Below are 18293 nucleotides of genomic sequence, written 5' to 3' on the forward strand. Positions count from 1 at the left end.
AAATAAACCTAAATAACCAAAGTATAATTATGGGCACACTACTGTTCCATGTTGACTTGATGCATTTAAAACTTGTTCTTATTTTAGGGGATGTGTTTTCCTGTAACAAATAGTAACTCTAATGATCTGTTATGTTGTTTTAGTTCAAATATTAAGAACATTCATGGTAGATATTAACAATTTATTTTAAACTGTATTAAAATAACAGAATGGAAACAGAATATTTTCACAGTTTTTGTCTACATCAATTTAAATATGCAGATACTTGAAAATTACTCATAATGTCATGACAGAATCTTGTATTTTTATAGAAATATAGTAAAATCAAAAAGCTTTGTGTGCAATATGATGTTTTCTGTAAGTAAGTAAGAACAGATAATATACAGTCAGTATGTTGCCATAGTCTAATATAGGTCTTCACTTTAACACACATTCTCCAAAGGTAAACTTTACAGTCTGTGTAAGTAAGTGTGTTCTGTTTAGATATCTACAGATCATTGTTGTCTGTAGACCGAGCTTTGCATCTGCAGAACCACAAGAAATTTTAGCAACACATTTCTTGCAAACTGATTTGTTACACATTTGTATGAACTCTTCCCTAATTTGCAAATTTTTTGCACCTGGCAGAGGCGGTAGCTTCCACCTACATCTAATGATTCAATATGAATATCTAGAGCTGTGACTCTGGCTTCTGCGTAATCTTTGGCAAGTTCCTCTTTGATCTAGAGAAGAAAATTCATCTTTTTATTTAGATGTTTGTTGCTTCTCTGTAGGTTACCAAATTACTGACACCTTCTGAATCCAGAAAATTACAAAAAAGTATCAACAGACCACATTCTTTCACCAGCTTTCACTGAGTACCTGTAGACCATCATGCTAACAACCTCTATCTATTCTGGCGTTCATTGACACACTGTAAGGATCACATCATCATTTTCGAAAACTAAAGTCTTGTATAGGCCCTTGCAAGCTTTCTTAATGCACTCAGGCACTCCCTTCTAATTTTGCATGTTGTACAAAGCCAGCTTGTTCAGTTTGGTTGTTCCGGATGCTATGATTGTGAAGGCAGTGTGAAGAAGTTGTCACCTGTAACATTCTTTCCTTTATTCAAGTATGAACCTATAAGCTTCTTCACTGCAAAGTCACTCTGTGATTCACCACCAAGATGAAACTCATCTTTACCATGATATGGGAAAGCATTTAGCATATATTTGCAACCCTTATTAACAATATTTCTGCCTATAATATTCAGGTTTTGAAACCATGAACTGAATGAACCAACATATACACTTGGATAGGAATAAGAGCACATCAACACAAATATATGGGCCAGGAATACACAAGCTCTGACCATTAGCTATGAATCTTGCACTCATGTCATACATGAGAGAAAATGTGTCACTTTTTTTTTTAGTTCCTCCAGCAGTGTTGACTTCAAATGAAATCTGAGGAGTGTCATGATCTTCCTGAAGTAATTACACCACATCACAGACTTATAAAACTGTATTCCACATTTATCTGCTCAAAGAAAGTCCACTTGTTCCTTTGGATTCAATGGCATTCGTGACATACAAAATAGCATAATATGCATCTAGCTCTTCTAACAATAATGATTACTCTTCAGCTTCCCACACTCTACATGCCTCGTTCCAATGCATTTTAGAATGTGAGAAGAGGTTTGTCCATAAACAGATGACAAGCACTCAAGGGAAAATCACTGATGACATATCTCTTTGCATATGAAGATGGACGAGTAATCTCCCAAAGAACATTTTACTGTCCACACCTTGGAAGAGTTCCAATATTGGTATTAACTATTTCACACTTTGTTCCATCCTGAGGTTTAACCCCTGTACTGACAATCAAATTACTGAGAAAACATCTTTTACCTAAATTACACCACATTTTAACTTGTGCATTTTCAATTCAGCATTATTTACATGAGAGTCGCCATGGATTCTAGATGTACTCTGTTCATCATTCTTATCTTTCAAAATGCCAACTTTAGCAGCTGTGGCAGCATCACTATGAATCATTATGCCAGAACCATGTCTACTATATTTTCTAGTACAAGTAGTTACTATTTGGGTGAGACAGCACCTAGAGAGAAGCGAAATCAGCATTTTTCATGGAATGAACACGGCTACCTTTTTCACTACTATGAGAAAAGAAATTAAATTAATGCTGAAAATTTGTGCACTTAACAAATATGCTGAGTTACTGGTGGTTGCTTTCAAATCAGGATCCATCTAAGTTCTGCATACATTCACAGTGACTCCCCCTACTGCCAAAACACGTTTGCATATCAGTTTCTGTAAGGCTATTCAAGGGCTCTGCAGTTTTTTATTTCTGGAGGAGCACAAAAAGACACCTGTAGCAAACTTATCACCAACTGACCAAGACTGACTCAGTTTTAATGAAATTCTTCAGAATGTAAGTACAAAGATCCAGGCTGAAGAAGAACCATGAACTAGTATGCCACAACAAATAGTTCATAGCAGTTTGAATAAATTAATTACTTTTGTATTGAGGTAGTATTACATAATCTGCAGCCATTTTGTTTCCTACAGTATGTCATGTAGCATCATCATCGTGTAAAGTCAATCTATAATGGTCTTTCAACAGGGTATCGTCATATTCGTTTGATGGCCTCAAATGGGGAACTGATACCAAATGCACTCCTGTTTGTCCACATCTCAGTGACTTATAAAAGATGTTTTAGGGTAAGTACAGTGTTACATCTTTTAACTACAATGAGTGAATTTCAGTCTTCCCATAGAACATGTTTGTTTATTGTTCTCTGGTTTCTTCAGACTTGTTAACTTCATTAAAGTAAGAAGATATTTGTGTAGTACTCAATGATGGAATATTTAATGTTCAAGTAACTTCAGTGAAGAAGTGTGAACATAAAACTTGATCATATCTGGTTGTTCCCACTTTAGCCAGTATATGACTTGGAGACCTACCTATATGTATTTTCTGACATTTATTCAACCCCCATTAGTAGATACGCAAGTCCACAACTGCTGAAGATAGGCTTATATTTGTTGAATTCATTGTTTCCAGAGTTATAGGGCCATGGCTTAATTTGATGTCTGAGATGATACTGTAGTTTGAATAACAGAGAAAAATTATTTTTTAGATATGTTCAGTACAACAAAACATGCTTGAATAACATCTACCAAGATTTCTGCCATCGATGTTGCCACCACACAATTATTTAAATAATGATCTCAAGTGCACATCTCTAGTCAGCCCAATAATTGACTGATACATTAGATTTCAAGCATCCAGCTGTGGAAAATCCATTTCTTTAAATGATGTTTCAGTTACATACAATTTGGCCATCATCTGAGTGAGCTGACACACTGAAGCTAAGGCATTCACATTTGTCATTATAAACATGAGATCCACATAACTACACCTGCCACAGAATACACAAGGACCAGAGATGTTTAGCGACAAAGAGTTTTGTGTGAACTGAATCTGTGGTTAGATGCTTAATTGATGCTGAGTTACCTATGTATCAGTATGAGCTGCACTGTAACAACTTTTTTGCGAGGTGATCAAATAATGTGCCATATTCCAGGCTTTCTCCAGGCTGAAACTTCTACCTCCATTAATTGATTCCTTTGCCATCCAATTTCCCCAGCTTCCTCCACAACTGAGTCCCAGAATGAAAACGTTGACACTAGCACAGTAGACATTCTGTAAGCTACTCACTTATTGTTCTCTCGCTAGATCTTCTTCCTGACAAGCAGGCTGAGTAGTGAGTGAGCTCAGAAATGTAATTGATAGGATCCTGTACTGCCAGATTCAGGAAAGATCTTGATGGTTGCAGGTTAATACATACATTAACAAACTCTGAACAAAGACAACATTTATTTTATCAGTTCCCCAGGACATCCATCATAACAGTTATTAATTTTCTTAATGACCATGCACCACTATCATACAGACTGTATTACGTAACATAAATCGTACTACTAAAAAAAAAAAAAAAAAAAAAAAAAAAAAATGCTCCAGACTTGTGTTGCTTGCTAAATAGGCATCCATGCTCTGACTCAACTCTCACACATACTAATGCATGACACTCATTGCATGCTGGTGCATGCCAAAGCAGACCCAGTTTTTAGTCCAAAAACAGAGTGATGCTCTCCCACATCCAATAATTCATAATTCAGGAAAACTGCACTCACAGGTACATCATTCTATAAACAGACACAAAACTGGAATACCTGAGCAGCACATCTATCTTGAATGTCCCTGGAAATGGAAACCTTTTTTTATGTGTAGCTGAATGAAAATGAGACTACTAACATGAAAAGAAAACAAAAGAAATAGAACCCCATACACTCAAAAATATTCACAAATATTCTTCAGAGATACAAAAAAAATATCATATAAATTCACTGCCTGACAAAAAAGTTAAGAACCCATAATGAACAGCCAGATGTTAATGTAACTTCGTACAAACATATACCATGGGTGGGTATGTAAATGATTAACAGTTGCAATTCTTGTGACAGAACAGTCACTAGAGTGCATTAGTGTTGGTTATGTTTAGCATCGTGACCAGGCCTGGTATCATATATAAGGTGCACTAACAGCATCGTCTATTTGAATGATCACTATGTAGGACACGGAGAAGTTGCTGCATTAGAAAATTGTAGCGGAATACAGGAAGATCTGCAGCGGATAGGCACTTGGTGCAGGGAGTGGCAACTGACCCATAACATAGACAAATGTAATATATTGCGAATACATAGAAAGAAGGATCCTTTATTGTATGATTATATGATAGCGGAACAAACACTGGTAGCAGTTACTTCTGTAAAATATCTGGGAGTATGCGTACGGAACGATTTGAAGTGGAATGATCATATAAAACTAATTGTTGGTAAGGCGGGTACCAGGTTGAGATTCATTGGGAGAGTACTTAGAAAATGTAGTCCATCAACAAAGGAGGTGGCTTACAAAACACTCGTTCGACCTATACTTGAGTGTTGCTCATCAGTGTGGGATCCGTACCAGGTCGGGTTGACGGAGGAGATAGAGAAGATCCAAAGAAGAGCGGCGCGTTTCGTCACTGGGTTATTTGGTAACCGTGATAGCGTTACGGAGATGTTTAATAAACTCAAGTGGCAGACTCTGCAAGAGAGGCGCTCTGCATCGCGGTGTAGCTTGCTCGCCAGGTTTCGAGAGGGTGCGTTTCTGGATGAGGTATTGAATATATTGCTTCCCCCTACTTATACTTCCCGAGGAGATCACGAATGTAAAATTAGAGAGATTAGAGCGCGCACGGAGGCTTTCAGACAGTCGTTCTTCCCGCGAACCATACGCGACTGGAACAGGAAAGGGAGGTAATGACAGTGGCACGTAAAGTGCCCTCCGCCACACACCGTTGGGTGGCTTGCGGAGTATCAATGTAGATGTAGATGTAGATCCTACGCTCTCATGTGAGACAGTTAATTAGTTAGCTTGTTTCATGTTCCATGGATGAAATTTCATTTCATTTCATTTCATGTTCCATGGATAACATGTACAATTAATGATAATTATGTGGCATGAGTCATTTTACATTCACATTAAACATTCATATATAAGTACATTTTGTTTTGTAAGTCTACAATGCCTTTTTGGGTCAACTCATTTTCCAGTTCTTCTCTGGGAACTGCTGGTAGGTACCAACATCCAATCAAACAATAGGACTTGCGTACCAAGCCCACCTGATTCTGGGCTTATTTAGAGTGGTGGTATTTACAGTAACAGAACATATGCCACTGGCCAGAATGTGTTTCTCATAGTAAAGAGAAAAAGAAACTTTTGAGAGGGTTTCACCCTTCTATATCAAAACTAGCTTAGAGGGAATCTGTGGCTCTGTAAAGTTAGTCAAACATTTGCAAAATGGAACATTGTTAGTGGAAACTTCTAATTCCCCACAAGCAGCTAACCTCCAAACAGCTAGATGTCTTGGGGAGTATGCAATAGAGACAGAACTGCAGAACTACAGAAACGGTGTTGTGACTTAAAGGGATCTCATTGACATTTCCAGAGAAGAACTGGAAAATGAGTGGACCCAAAAAGGCATTGTAGACTTAGAAAACATAATGAAAAGGGTGGATGACAATCTAGTGAAATCAGACTCTTTTACTTAGTTTCAGCAGCACATAACTTCTAGAGCATGTCAAAGCAGATTTCCTTTGCCTCAGCATGTGGCCTTATTTTCCAAACCAAATGTGCTGTTTTAAGTGCCAGCACTCTGGGCACACTACTGTCAAATGTAAGGGAGAAGCCACTTGTGGCATATATAGGAAGGTTGCCCATGAAAGAGTTGGTTGTTCATCTCCTGTGAAGTGTATAAACTGCTCTGCGCATCACCTCGTCTGGAGATGGAACTGCAGTGTCTTTCTTGATGAATGGGAGGTACGGGAGATCAAACCCACTAAAAATACCTCATATGCAGAGACCAAAAAGATCTATAAGGCCACGCAGCCCTTGACATTCACTACCTCCTTCGCGTCTGTTCTTAAATAGCCAGTCCTAAACCCAATGCTGCTACTCAAATTGAGGTTGCTAGTGTAAACACTAGTACCTGCGTCTGCCAGTGCACTTGTTCTGCTGCAGTTATTTTGAAGCCCATACCTCCACCCAGAACAATGGGCAAGGCTATGGTTCTTGCTGTTGTGGAGCTTCCTGCCCCTTGAAAGGATCAACGTGGTCCACTATCCAGTGCTGCTACTACCACAGCCCTGGTTGTGGTTCCTAAGCCCACTCAGGGCAAAAAATCCAAGACAAAGCATCAACCACTCACAGAGCTGGGAAGTCAACTGTCCAACAATGTCAAACTCATCCTGTCTGACATATCTCTTGATTATTCTTCTGAGCTAATGGACCTTGATGTCGGACTGGGGCAATCACTCACACCAACGTTGAGCCTCCACATATGGTAGGTTCCCCCTCTCAGGTGGAAAGATAGGGTGAAAGTGAAACCTCTGTGATAAATGGCTCCCATCCTCCAGTGGAATATTATTGGAGTCACAACACATGTGGAGGACCTGAAGCTCCTAACACAGGAGCACCAAGTGTACATGTGTTTGCAGGAAACACATTTTAAAACACCTGATGCCTCTATCCTATGGGGCTATACTCTGCCACAATAAGGATTCGACTGGGAAAAGGGCCAAGGGAGGGGTTGCTGTGTTTCACAGTTAGCTCACTGTATTTATCTCTGTCTCATGGAGTAGACTCTGGGGCTCTCGTAGACCTTATGGAACAACTCCCTCGCCTATTTCTCTGACTGGGAGACTTCAATGCTCATCATGTCTTGTGGGGCTTGACTTCCACTAGCCCTTGGTGTCAGGTTTTAGGGGAGCCTCATGACACCTCAGTAACTGTGCAGCCTAAAAGCTTGTACCCCTACTCATTTCTGTGCTGCTAATGGGTCATTCTCAGTCATCGACCTGTTTCTCTGCTCTCCAGCCCTTGCATACTCTGTTCAGTGGGAAGTTATTGACAACCTTCATTTCAGTGACCACTTCCCACTCCACATTCACATACTGATTGGGGGATTGCTTGAACAGAAGCCACTCAAATGGATGGTCAGCAGGGCTAACTGGACATTGTTCAGCCAGCTGGCTGTGTTCAAACACCACACCAACATCCAAGAATGGGTGCACCACATCAAATGAGTGATCCATCATACTGCTGACTTATCCATCCCAAAGTCTTCAGGTCATCTTAGGAGGTGACCCATACCTTGGTGTCCTGATGAGTGCTGTTCAGCAATCTGGGACAGGTGTGCAGCTCTTCAATTATTTAAATGCCTCCCAACTGCAGATAACATCACAGCCTTTCCAGTCATGGGTTTCAGTTTTCTGCAGATCATTTTAATCATTCTTATCATATTTTTAATTTACCTGACTTGCATATTAGGGGCACCGTTCTACATTTTAAAAACTCCGTGAGGTTTCTGGGCATCATTTTGGACTCCCAATTATTATGGTTACCACACTTGAGAGACCTGAAAGCTAGAACCTGGAACGTGCTGCCATAGGCACAGGTATTGGGGAACAGACAGGGCATATCTGCTGCACCTACTCGCAACCCCTTGCTATATGGCACATATTCGTGTGGAGTACCAATTGCTGTCCACCTAAATGACCATTGCCGAACTATGACCAAGATGAAGCTGAACGCCCAATGACAGAACATGCTGCTGAGCACAAGATACTCAACTTCAAAGGCTGCTTCATCGCCTATTCTTTCAAGTTTCTCACTCTTAACACTAGCTTCTCTGAATTATGTAGATGGGAAATGTCCTTACAACCCATGCTTTGACCCTGCAATCCTCCTGGTCTCTATCTCCACCAGCTCCTGTCACACTCGCATCTCATTACTACCCCTGTGGCTCCACCTCCCTCATTCTAGTCACACTCTCCCCCTCCCTCTTCCTCTGTTCTATCCCTCCTCTCCCAACTCACTCCTCCACTTCACTGTGTGCCACACACAACTCCCCCTAACGGTGCCAGAGTAAGCTCATGGGTACCACATTGCTAGCCTGCCCCTTTCCTGTCTCTTTCTCCCAGCTGTCAGCTACCATTCCCTCCAACTCGCCCTCCTCCTCCCTGCCTCCTATCTCAACTCACCAATGCCAGCCAACACAACCCCACTCCAGAGATGAGATGCACTGTTGGTACTATGTAACTATGTAATTAGCTGATACAATGTATCTGTGCATGGTTTTGTGTGTGTGTGAAAGTCAATGCTTCTACCATAAACACAAATTTTTATCCAGCCATGGTGGATATGTATATGTCTTACATTTACCATCCCTGGGAAAAAATTTTCAGGCAGACTTGGTAGGATATTCAAAATTAATTGCTTAGACAATGTGTTTGCAGTCATAGAAAGGATGGCTCATTGAAATATACAAACATGAATGCTAGCTAGTTGCATAATGACAACCAGTGGTGACACAATTATTAGTAGATCTATGTCTACATTTACATATGCGTACGTACTCTGCAAGCCACTGTACAGTGCATGGTGGAGGGTAACCTGTATCACAAATAGTCATTTCCTTTCCTGTTCCACTTGCAAATAGTGCAATAGAAAAATGACTGCACAGATACACTGCATCATTACTAGTTGTATTGGTAAGTTGTATGGTTACATGATGAATTTTAAAGTAAACTAACCACAATATCTGTTATCATATTCAGAATGCACAAGTATGTCATTTTTCACAGAATAATTCTCATTCACTTCAACTACCTCCTATCCCTCCATCAGATTGATTAGTTTTTTAAGAATTCATTAAAGCTGTCGAACAACAGTTACTGCAGTAGTTTAAAGTTACTGGATGATAAAAGCTGGAACATATAAAAATAGGCATTAAAACTGTCAGAAAGTAAGTTATGACCACTAGTTTCCTGAACATGGGGGCTTTCCTCTTATGACTTACAACAAACATTCAACAGAATCAGCATGCTTCCTGCTTGCTATTTCTCACATGTTACTGCTGCTCTGAATCATCCAAGATACGTGGACGACTCGGTAAATCAAACACTTTCTAAAAAGAATTGCAAATAGAGTCTTGCAAGCAGAGCTTTCTAGAATACATATGATGATCATATTTTATGAGCGGGGACCAGAAACTGTAGCATCTATTTTTAGCAAAATTTGCATTTATTTTTTGCAAAGTTTGCTTCTATTTCCATTGAAATTTGTGATTTGTTTGAGTGATTAGACACACAAATTTAAAAGATCATAGCACTACATGAGTGAAGATGAACAAAATCTTAGTTTTTTGAAACTGACTATTAAAGAAAAGTTCTGATTGGGAACTTTTTAACTGGAATGTTCACTTTCACAAAAACTTCAACGCCATTTTCCACCAAAATGACATTTATTTTCTTTGTTAAGTTGTATTTAAACTTCCAAAATGATTGTTCTGTTGAAAAGCAGCAGCATTTTCCCACTGGTGAACTGAATGCATCTCCAGTTTAAGGTGTTTCTGGACATTATTTGTGTCTTGCTGCCTTTTCTATAAATACAAAATCTGCAGACTTTTAATTTTGACCTTTCAAAGGCATTCATAGCTGTGCAACTCATGCTTGCCAATGGCTACAGACAGAACTGACAAGGCACTTAGCGTAGAAGTAGAACTGAATGTATAGTAACTCTCTTTGGACTTTTGGAGAAAAATTTTGGTGCAGTCAAGAAATGTTATAGATTTTGTTTTCCAATCACTATAGCACAGAATGTGGGCACTGTAGGATATAGTGGTATATGGCTGCAAGCGTAAAGAAACTACAATTTTGAGTGCCAGAGGAGAGAGAAGCGGTGCTGGGAAACAAACCCCATGTCCCTTTTGCAGCACAGCAGCTTACAGCAGAAATTATGCATTGTCACAGGGATCACGACTCTCTTCTGGTGTTGCAGTGGTCATAATCGAAATTCGTGATGGACCAGGATTAGTCACTTTGTTTGTTTCAAAATAAGAAAAGAAGACAATGAGCAACGCACAACACAAAGCATCTGGGGATGGCTACCATGCAAGTGCTTGTTGAAGCTCACAGAGTATTGTTGACAATGTAGTTCAGGCCTGACCTCTGGCATTATAAGGTGCTACTACAGTTTAAAACATCTGCCACCTAATTTACCACATTAAAAGTGTTAGCATTAAACAGACTATTCAACTTCCCACAGTTGGCATGGCTCCATATCATTGAGCACATTGACACATCATTGTGTTTGTACTCTTAGAGACATTATCTACCAAACTGGGCTTCACCAGATGATGTGCAATACCAGTAACTGAAAACTGGTAAAATGTTTTGTATTTGTAGCCAGAAAATAAAGCTATTTCATATTGTCTCTAATAAAATATTTCATCTGGATTCAGTTCACTATTAAATAGTATCTATCAAATAATTTAACATTTTGAGGCAGAATTCCCATCCTTTTTGTATTTATTGCAATATGTGAAGTTTTCCAGTTCCTAATCATTGGTTTATAAAGTACTTTCAAAAATCTGTCATCATTTTAGAAGTGCTAATCATGCTAGATTACTTTCCATATCATAAGTGTGTGGTCACCAGGAAAGATTTGTTGTTAATGTCTGGATAGGAATCATTGGTGCAAAACTGACTGAACATTCTGCACCACATCCATGGTTAAATGGAAAGCATTATTTACAATATTTGCAAGTGGAATTTCCCATACCACTGTAGAGTGTTCTTCTCCACATTCAATGCAAAACAGTGTTGTTTCAACAGCATATTGAACTACCATGTTGGCCTCAGGCAGTCAGGTGACATCTTACAAAAATGACTGAGTTTAGGCGAGTTAGGTGCATTACATCATAGAGTGGCCTTCCAAGTCATCTGTCACCTGAGAAAGCAAATTATATTTAGAACCTGTTAAATTTTTCAGTTATGTCTTAGTTTAGAATTATTTATGTATTTATTAAATTTTATTTTTTATTCATATATTAGCAAAAACTTGGAACACATTGTTGTAAGATTTCATTATTAACAACATTGTACATTTGCAGTGCTATCTCATTGCAATGATATATCTGTAGTGCAGCTTGACTAATTAATGACATAACATTCCTAACCTATATAATTTGATGGTCAAACATTACCCAGAGAATATCACAGAACAATCTGGTATGGCATTTTCCTAGCTTTCATTGTTCATCTTAAGACATTCCATTAAGCTAATATACCCACAACCTGTTTCTATAGATTACCTGCCACTAACAACCTAGATGTAAATGGGGCATTAAACCCTAACCTTCCTTCTCTCCTTCTTTGGAATAACATAGAACTAGAAACACACCCATTGTTGAGTGTACCTTCTGTAAGGGTAATGAGACAGTTTTTATTGTCATTCTCTGTAAATATCACATGTAAGTACATATGATCGGGAAAATGTATACTCCAGAAAGGCCCAAAAATGGGCATTCTTGACCGTTTATTGTGGCTCACAGTACCTATCAGAAAATGTAACTAATTATTAGTTATTTGCATGTTCTGTGGATCAAAATTGTGATTTCTCACTACAGTGTGGATACAGCTGGTAGTGTCGTATACACAACGTATAAAATGGCTATGCATTGGCAGAGCTGTCATTTGTACTCAGGTGATTCATGTCAAAAGGTTTCTGATGTAATTATGGCCCATGTCGAGAATCAACAGACTTTGAATGTGGAATGGTAATTGTAACTAGATGCATGGGACGTTCCATTTTGGAAATCTTCGGGGAATTCAGTATTCTGAGATCCACAGCTCAAGAATGTGCTGAGAATACCAAACTTCAGGCTTTACCTCTCACCGTAGACAATGCAGTGTTCGACGGCCTTCAGTCAATGACTAAGAGCAGTGTCATTTGTGTAGAGTTGTCAGTGTGTGAAATAGCCACCAAAATAATTGTGGGAAGTACAGCAAATGTATCGGTTAGGACAGTGTGGCAGAATTTGACGTTAATAGACTACGCAGCAGACGACTGATGCGAAAGCCTTTCCTAACAGCACGATGTTGCCTATAGCACCTCTCCTGGACTCATGGCAATATCAGTAGGGCCCAAGACGACTGGAAAACCATGGACTGGTCAAATGTGTGTTGATTTCAGTTGTTAAGAACTGATGTTAGTGTCCAAATATGGCACAGTCCCCATGAAGCCGTGGACCCATTTTGTCAAGGAGAAACTGTGCAAGCTGATGATGGCTCCATAATGGCGTGGGCTGTATTTGCACAGAATGCATTGTGTCCTCTGTTTCAACTGAACCAATCATTGACTGGAAATGGTTATTTTCAGTTACCTGGAGACAATTTTCAGGCTTCATAGACTTCATGTTGCCATGATGCTGCATCATGTCACCGGGCCACAGTTGTTCACGACTGGTTTGAAGAACAGCTTGGACTATTCAAGCAAATGATTTGGCCACCCAGGTTGCCTGACATGAATCCCAGAAAATATTTATGGGACATACTTGAAATGTCAGTTTGTGCACAACATCCTGCACCAGCAACATTTTCACAATTATGGAAGACTATAGAGGCAGCATGGCTCAATGTTTCTGCAGGGGACTTCCAATGACTTTTTGAGTGTATGCCACATTGACTTACAGCACTATGCGAGGCGAAAGGAGGTCCAACATGATATTAGCAGATATCCCACGACTTCTGTCACCTCAGTGTATATCTTGAAACACCAGCTTATATCTTAAAACACACACACGCACGCGCGCGCGCGCGCCCACACACACACACACACACACACACACACACACACACACACACACACACACACACACACCATACTATGCACATCCTGAAACTCTTCTGTGGAGTAGAAGGAGTTATCAAGGAGATATGTTTTCAGTTCATGTTTCAAAATGATTTTAAACAAATTTAAAAATAATACATTTAAAAATACTTTTAAATTCTTTACAACATTTCATAGCTGGTCAAAGATTTTTGTAGCTGAATAGCTCATTTCATTCTGTACTACACTAAAGCTCATTGACGGATAGTGTAATTCATTTCTCTTTCTAATATTGTATTTATGAAATTTGCTACTGTTCTCAAATTTTGACTGACTGATTGTTGACAACAAACAGCCCAAGAAAGTAAGTGTATCGTAAGGCTGTTATCAGTGTATCCTCAAGTTTAAAGAGCAGTTTTCAGGAAGTTCTAGAGTGGACACCATGTACACCTTACACACTTCCACACAACAAATTCTTCTATACAACACACATTTTTTTGTTGATGACTGGGTATCCCTGATGATGCTCAAGACGTAAGTGAATGAATGAAAATAGAAAAGGTAGGTTAAATTTGCAATATTTTGATGTCCAAAATACAATGATATGTGTAACGAAAAAGTAACAGGGCATCAATACCTGATCCATGTATAGATATTTTAAGGCGATCTATAACATGTGACTTCTAGTTTGGATTCTTGTCAGTATAAACACCTAAGAACTTCGAATATTCTATTTGTTTTATTTATTTAAATTCCTGCATTATTTCTAATGAAGTTGTCAGACCTTGTGCTGTACTGGATTGCATGTATTGTGTTTTATGTAAACACAGTGATCATCTGTCTGCAGAGATCCAATCATTAATTATTTTCAAGAAAACATTTTTTTTTTTTTTTTTTTACATTTTCAAGTGTAGAAATTACACACCATCCAGATAGCCGAGTGTAACACTGCTTCTGGGATTCAGACAGGTGCGTTGGTCCCAGATCAAAACCGCCTAGTGGATTAATGATGACAGCCAGTGTGCCTGCCAACTTGGATATGATTTATAGGTGGTTTCTTACATCTGATTAGGTGAATACTGTGCTGGTACCCAAGTCCCATCTCAATTACATTATTTGCAAACATTTAGAAAATGTTTACTCTCTTTCACATGGATAACACTACACCCAGACATTTGGTGTACACATATTCCCTCTGGGGCAGGGGGGGGGGGGGTAATGAGGTGGCAGCGGGGAGGGCATCTGGCTACCTGTTCAATTGAACATGCCAAATCCAAGAATAATCATGTTGACCCCATATAGGATGTGGGACAAAGACACAAGAAAAAGAAGTGTAGAAGTTCACCATTAGGCTTGCTCATAATGCTTGCATCATTATTAAAGAGAAATATTCTGCTTCTTCAATAGACAATGTCTGACAAAAAAAAGTGAAGCACCCAGAGGGGGAGTAGGGTGAAAATGAATCTATGAGAGAGAATGTAATGTTATTTCAGTGATTCCAAAATAGAGTCCACTTTACAAAGGACTTGCCAGTATGATGTTACACACCCCCTTTTTTGGATGCATGTATTGATTTACTTGGGAAGCATGTCCTAGAGCCATGGTATCCTTTGCTGAGGCCAGCTGGCCCATGACTGTTTATCTAGTCCGTGATATCCTGGAACTGGCACTTGGACGGAGCTGCTCCCACATGTGTTTTATCAGGACAGATCTGAAGGTGTTGCTGGCAATGGGAAATACCTGAGCATTATGCAGAATGTTCATAGAGACACATGTCATGTGCAGACGAGCACTACCTGGTTGAAAAATGCCACCACAGTACTGTCCCATGAGAGATAACACAAGACAATGCAGGATATCTCTAACTTATTGCTGTAATGTCAGTTCCCTCAGTCACTACCAGCTATAACTTGAAGTCAACCCCAATGGCTCCCAACACCATGATGCCAGGAGTAACACTACTGTGCACCTCTAAAATGTTAGAATTGAGTCTCTCACCAGGCTGCCATCATACTCACCACAATTCACCACTGAACGCAATGCAACACCATTTGTCAGCAGTCCATGATTCCTGGTCATTGCACCATTCAAAACATAACCATTTGTGTTGTGATGCTAACTACAACCTATGTGTGGGACAGTAATTCTGCCAGTCTCTGGCCAATGCTGCAGGATGACACAGAAAGTTGTAGGGAGTCTGTTACTTGTTCTTGGAAGGCAGGCTTTGATATTAAGGGGTTATGGTGTGCTTGGTGTGTGGTATGAAGATCCTCTAGTGTGGTGATCAGTTGTGGTCAACCAGAACCTTGACAATGAGCATACCCATCTCCACACGCCAATATAGTCCAACATCCAACATCCAAATGTTCTACATATCTGGGTATTGCACAATTCAACCACATGGTCAAATGGAGACACACAATGAGACTCCCTTCAAACACTGGCAGGTGCTCATAACTCTGTCTCACACAAGTATGTGGCATCTCCGTGTCTTTCACAATGATCACTCAACACTGGATGCTGCCAATGCCCGTTATATACCACATCAGGTCTAGTAAGAGCACTAATGTGTGTTGGTGGCCATTCTGTCTGTCGCAGAGAGTGGTAACTCTAATTATTTGTGTACCCACTGTGCTGTGTACATGTACAATGTTACGATGACATCCTCACACCTGGTCTTATTTTCTGAGTGCTTCACATTTTTGTCAGGCAATGTATGATGGAAAATCTTTTATAAATAATCAGAACAAGAGTAGATCCAGCACCAATATCTGTGGTACACCTGTAGGGGTTGTTCCACATTCTGAAGTTATTTTGTTGTATACATTGCCTGTGCTGCTTAGTGCTTTACATATACACAGATAAAAAAACTCTTATGCTATTTGGCTATAACGTCACATATTTGGCTATAACATAAGATAAATTATATGATTCATTGATATCACTCCTTGGCCATGTAACGTCTGTTGAAACCAATGCATGGTGTAAGGTTCATGTGTTGCATGAACTGGGAATGGAAAATGACTTATAAAGGGTATTCAATAAGTAATGCAACACTTTTTTTCCACCAATTTCATTTGAAAAATTCAGAATTTGTTGTGGGACATCATGGAATATTCCCACTTCTGCCCCTATTGTTTCATGAAGTGCCAGTAAGTGGCAGCGTCATACATAGCTTTCAAAATGGCGTCTGTAGTGGAGGTGTGTTCTGAATCGAGAGCTTTTTTCTTTTTTTTTTTGGGGGGGGGGGGGGGAGGAGGGGGACCAGAACATTGCAGATATTCATAGGTGCTTGAAGAATGTCTACAGAGACCTGGCAGTGAGCATCTACATCTACATGACTACTCTGCAATTCACATTTAAGTGCTAGGCAGAGGGTTCGTTGAACCACAATCATACTATCTCTCTACCATTCCACTCCCAAACAGCGCGTGGAAAAAACAAACACCTAAACCTTTCTGTTCGAGCTCTGATTTCTCTTATTTTATTTTGATGATCATTCCTACCTATGTAGACTGGGCTCAACAAAATATTTTCGCATTCGGAAGAGAAAATTGGTGACTGAAATTTCGTAAATAGATCTCGCCGCGACGAAAAACGTCTTTGCTGTAATGACTTCCATCCCAATTCGCGTATCATATCTGCCACACTCTCTCCCCTACTACGTGATAATACAAAACGAGCTGCCCTTTTTTGCACCCTTTCGATGTCCTCCATCAATCCCACCTGGTAAGGATCCCACACCGCGCAGCAATATTCTAACAGAGGACGAACGAGTGTAGTGTAAGCTGTCTCTTTAATGGACTTGTTGCATCTTCTAAGTGTCCTGCCAATGAAACGCAACCTTTGGCTCGCCTTCCCCACAATATTATCTGTGTGGTCTTTCCAACTGAAGTTGTCCGTAATTTTAACACCCAGGCAAAAGCATGATGAGTCTTTGGGCAAGGCATTGTTTCATCACTGTAGCAAGGTCACATAGGCCTATCCATGCTGGCAGGTTGCACACAGCTATGATTCTTGTAATGTTAGAATCTGCAGACATTCTCCTTCAAGGTGATCAACATATCAAAATCAAATACCTTGCTGCTCAACTGAATGTCTCTGTTGGAAGAGCTGACACACTCGTCAGACAGATGAGGTACTCAAAGGTGTGTGCACACTGGATCCCTCGCCACCTAACTTGCTTGCATGTTATGAGGCTGATGGTGACAATTTTTTGTTGGATATCATCACAGATGATGGAAGATGTTCATCACTTTGAACCAGAAACCAAATGGTAGTCCACGGAGTGGCAGCGCAGCGTCTCTCCTCTTGAAAAAGAAGTTCAAAGCTGCACACTCAGTGTGATGGTTTTCTGGGACTCTCAAGGGGATATTCTATTTGGTATCCTCCATCAGTGTGCAATAATCAACTCGCAAGTGTATTAAGCTATGCTGAGAAAATTGAAGAAACAATTTCAATGTTTCGTCACCATGGAAATGCAAATGAACTTCTCTTTCTCCATTAATACACGAGGACTCACACGAGCCTGCGTACCCGAGGGGAGCTCACAAAACTCGTTGGACTGTTCTTCCTCATCCATCCTACAGCCCATGGGGAAGTTATTGATGCAGCAAGATGTTGGCTCTGATGTCGACCAGTAGAGCAGTATTGCATGAGCGTACAGGCCCTCTCAGCAAGGTGGCATAAGGCCATCACATTGAATTGAGATTATGTTCAAAAATAGGGTTTTGTAACCAAAAGAGTGGGGATTAATACTGTGTATTGGAATCATGAATAAAGCCGACCACAATTGAGAAAAAAACTTTTGCATTACTTCTCGAATGCCCCTCATACTATGGTTCATTTGAAAAGACTCCCAAAAAGAGTACTTAACACACAGCAAACATCCTGCGACAGACACCAGTCTTACTTCCAGAATTAATCTTTCACTCTGCAACAGACTGTGTACTGTTTCCTGGCTTAAAGCTGTGTGCCAGAATGGGACTCAAACTCAAAACCAACTGAGCTGTCCA

The 18293-nt window shown here is 39.9% G+C and overlaps 1 protein-coding gene across 1 annotated transcript in view; it reads left to right on the top strand.

The window, feature by feature from the left end:
- LOC124722664 (inactive phospholipase C-like protein 1) overlaps window positions 1–18293 on the top strand; it is a 342264-nt gene that overhangs the window by 265896 nt on the left and 58075 nt on the right. Inside the window, exon 11 of the mRNA XM_047247809.1 lies at window positions 2626–2723. Coding sequence (XP_047103765.1) covers window positions 2626–2723 — 98 coding nt within the window. The remainder of the gene's footprint in view (window positions 1–2625; window positions 2724–18293) is intronic.

The sequence above is a fragment of the Schistocerca piceifrons genome, chromosome X (assembly GCF_021461385.2).
Source record: "Schistocerca piceifrons isolate TAMUIC-IGC-003096 chromosome X, iqSchPice1.1, whole genome shotgun sequence".
NCBI lineage: Eukaryota > Metazoa > Arthropoda > Insecta > Orthoptera > Acrididae > Schistocerca > Schistocerca piceifrons.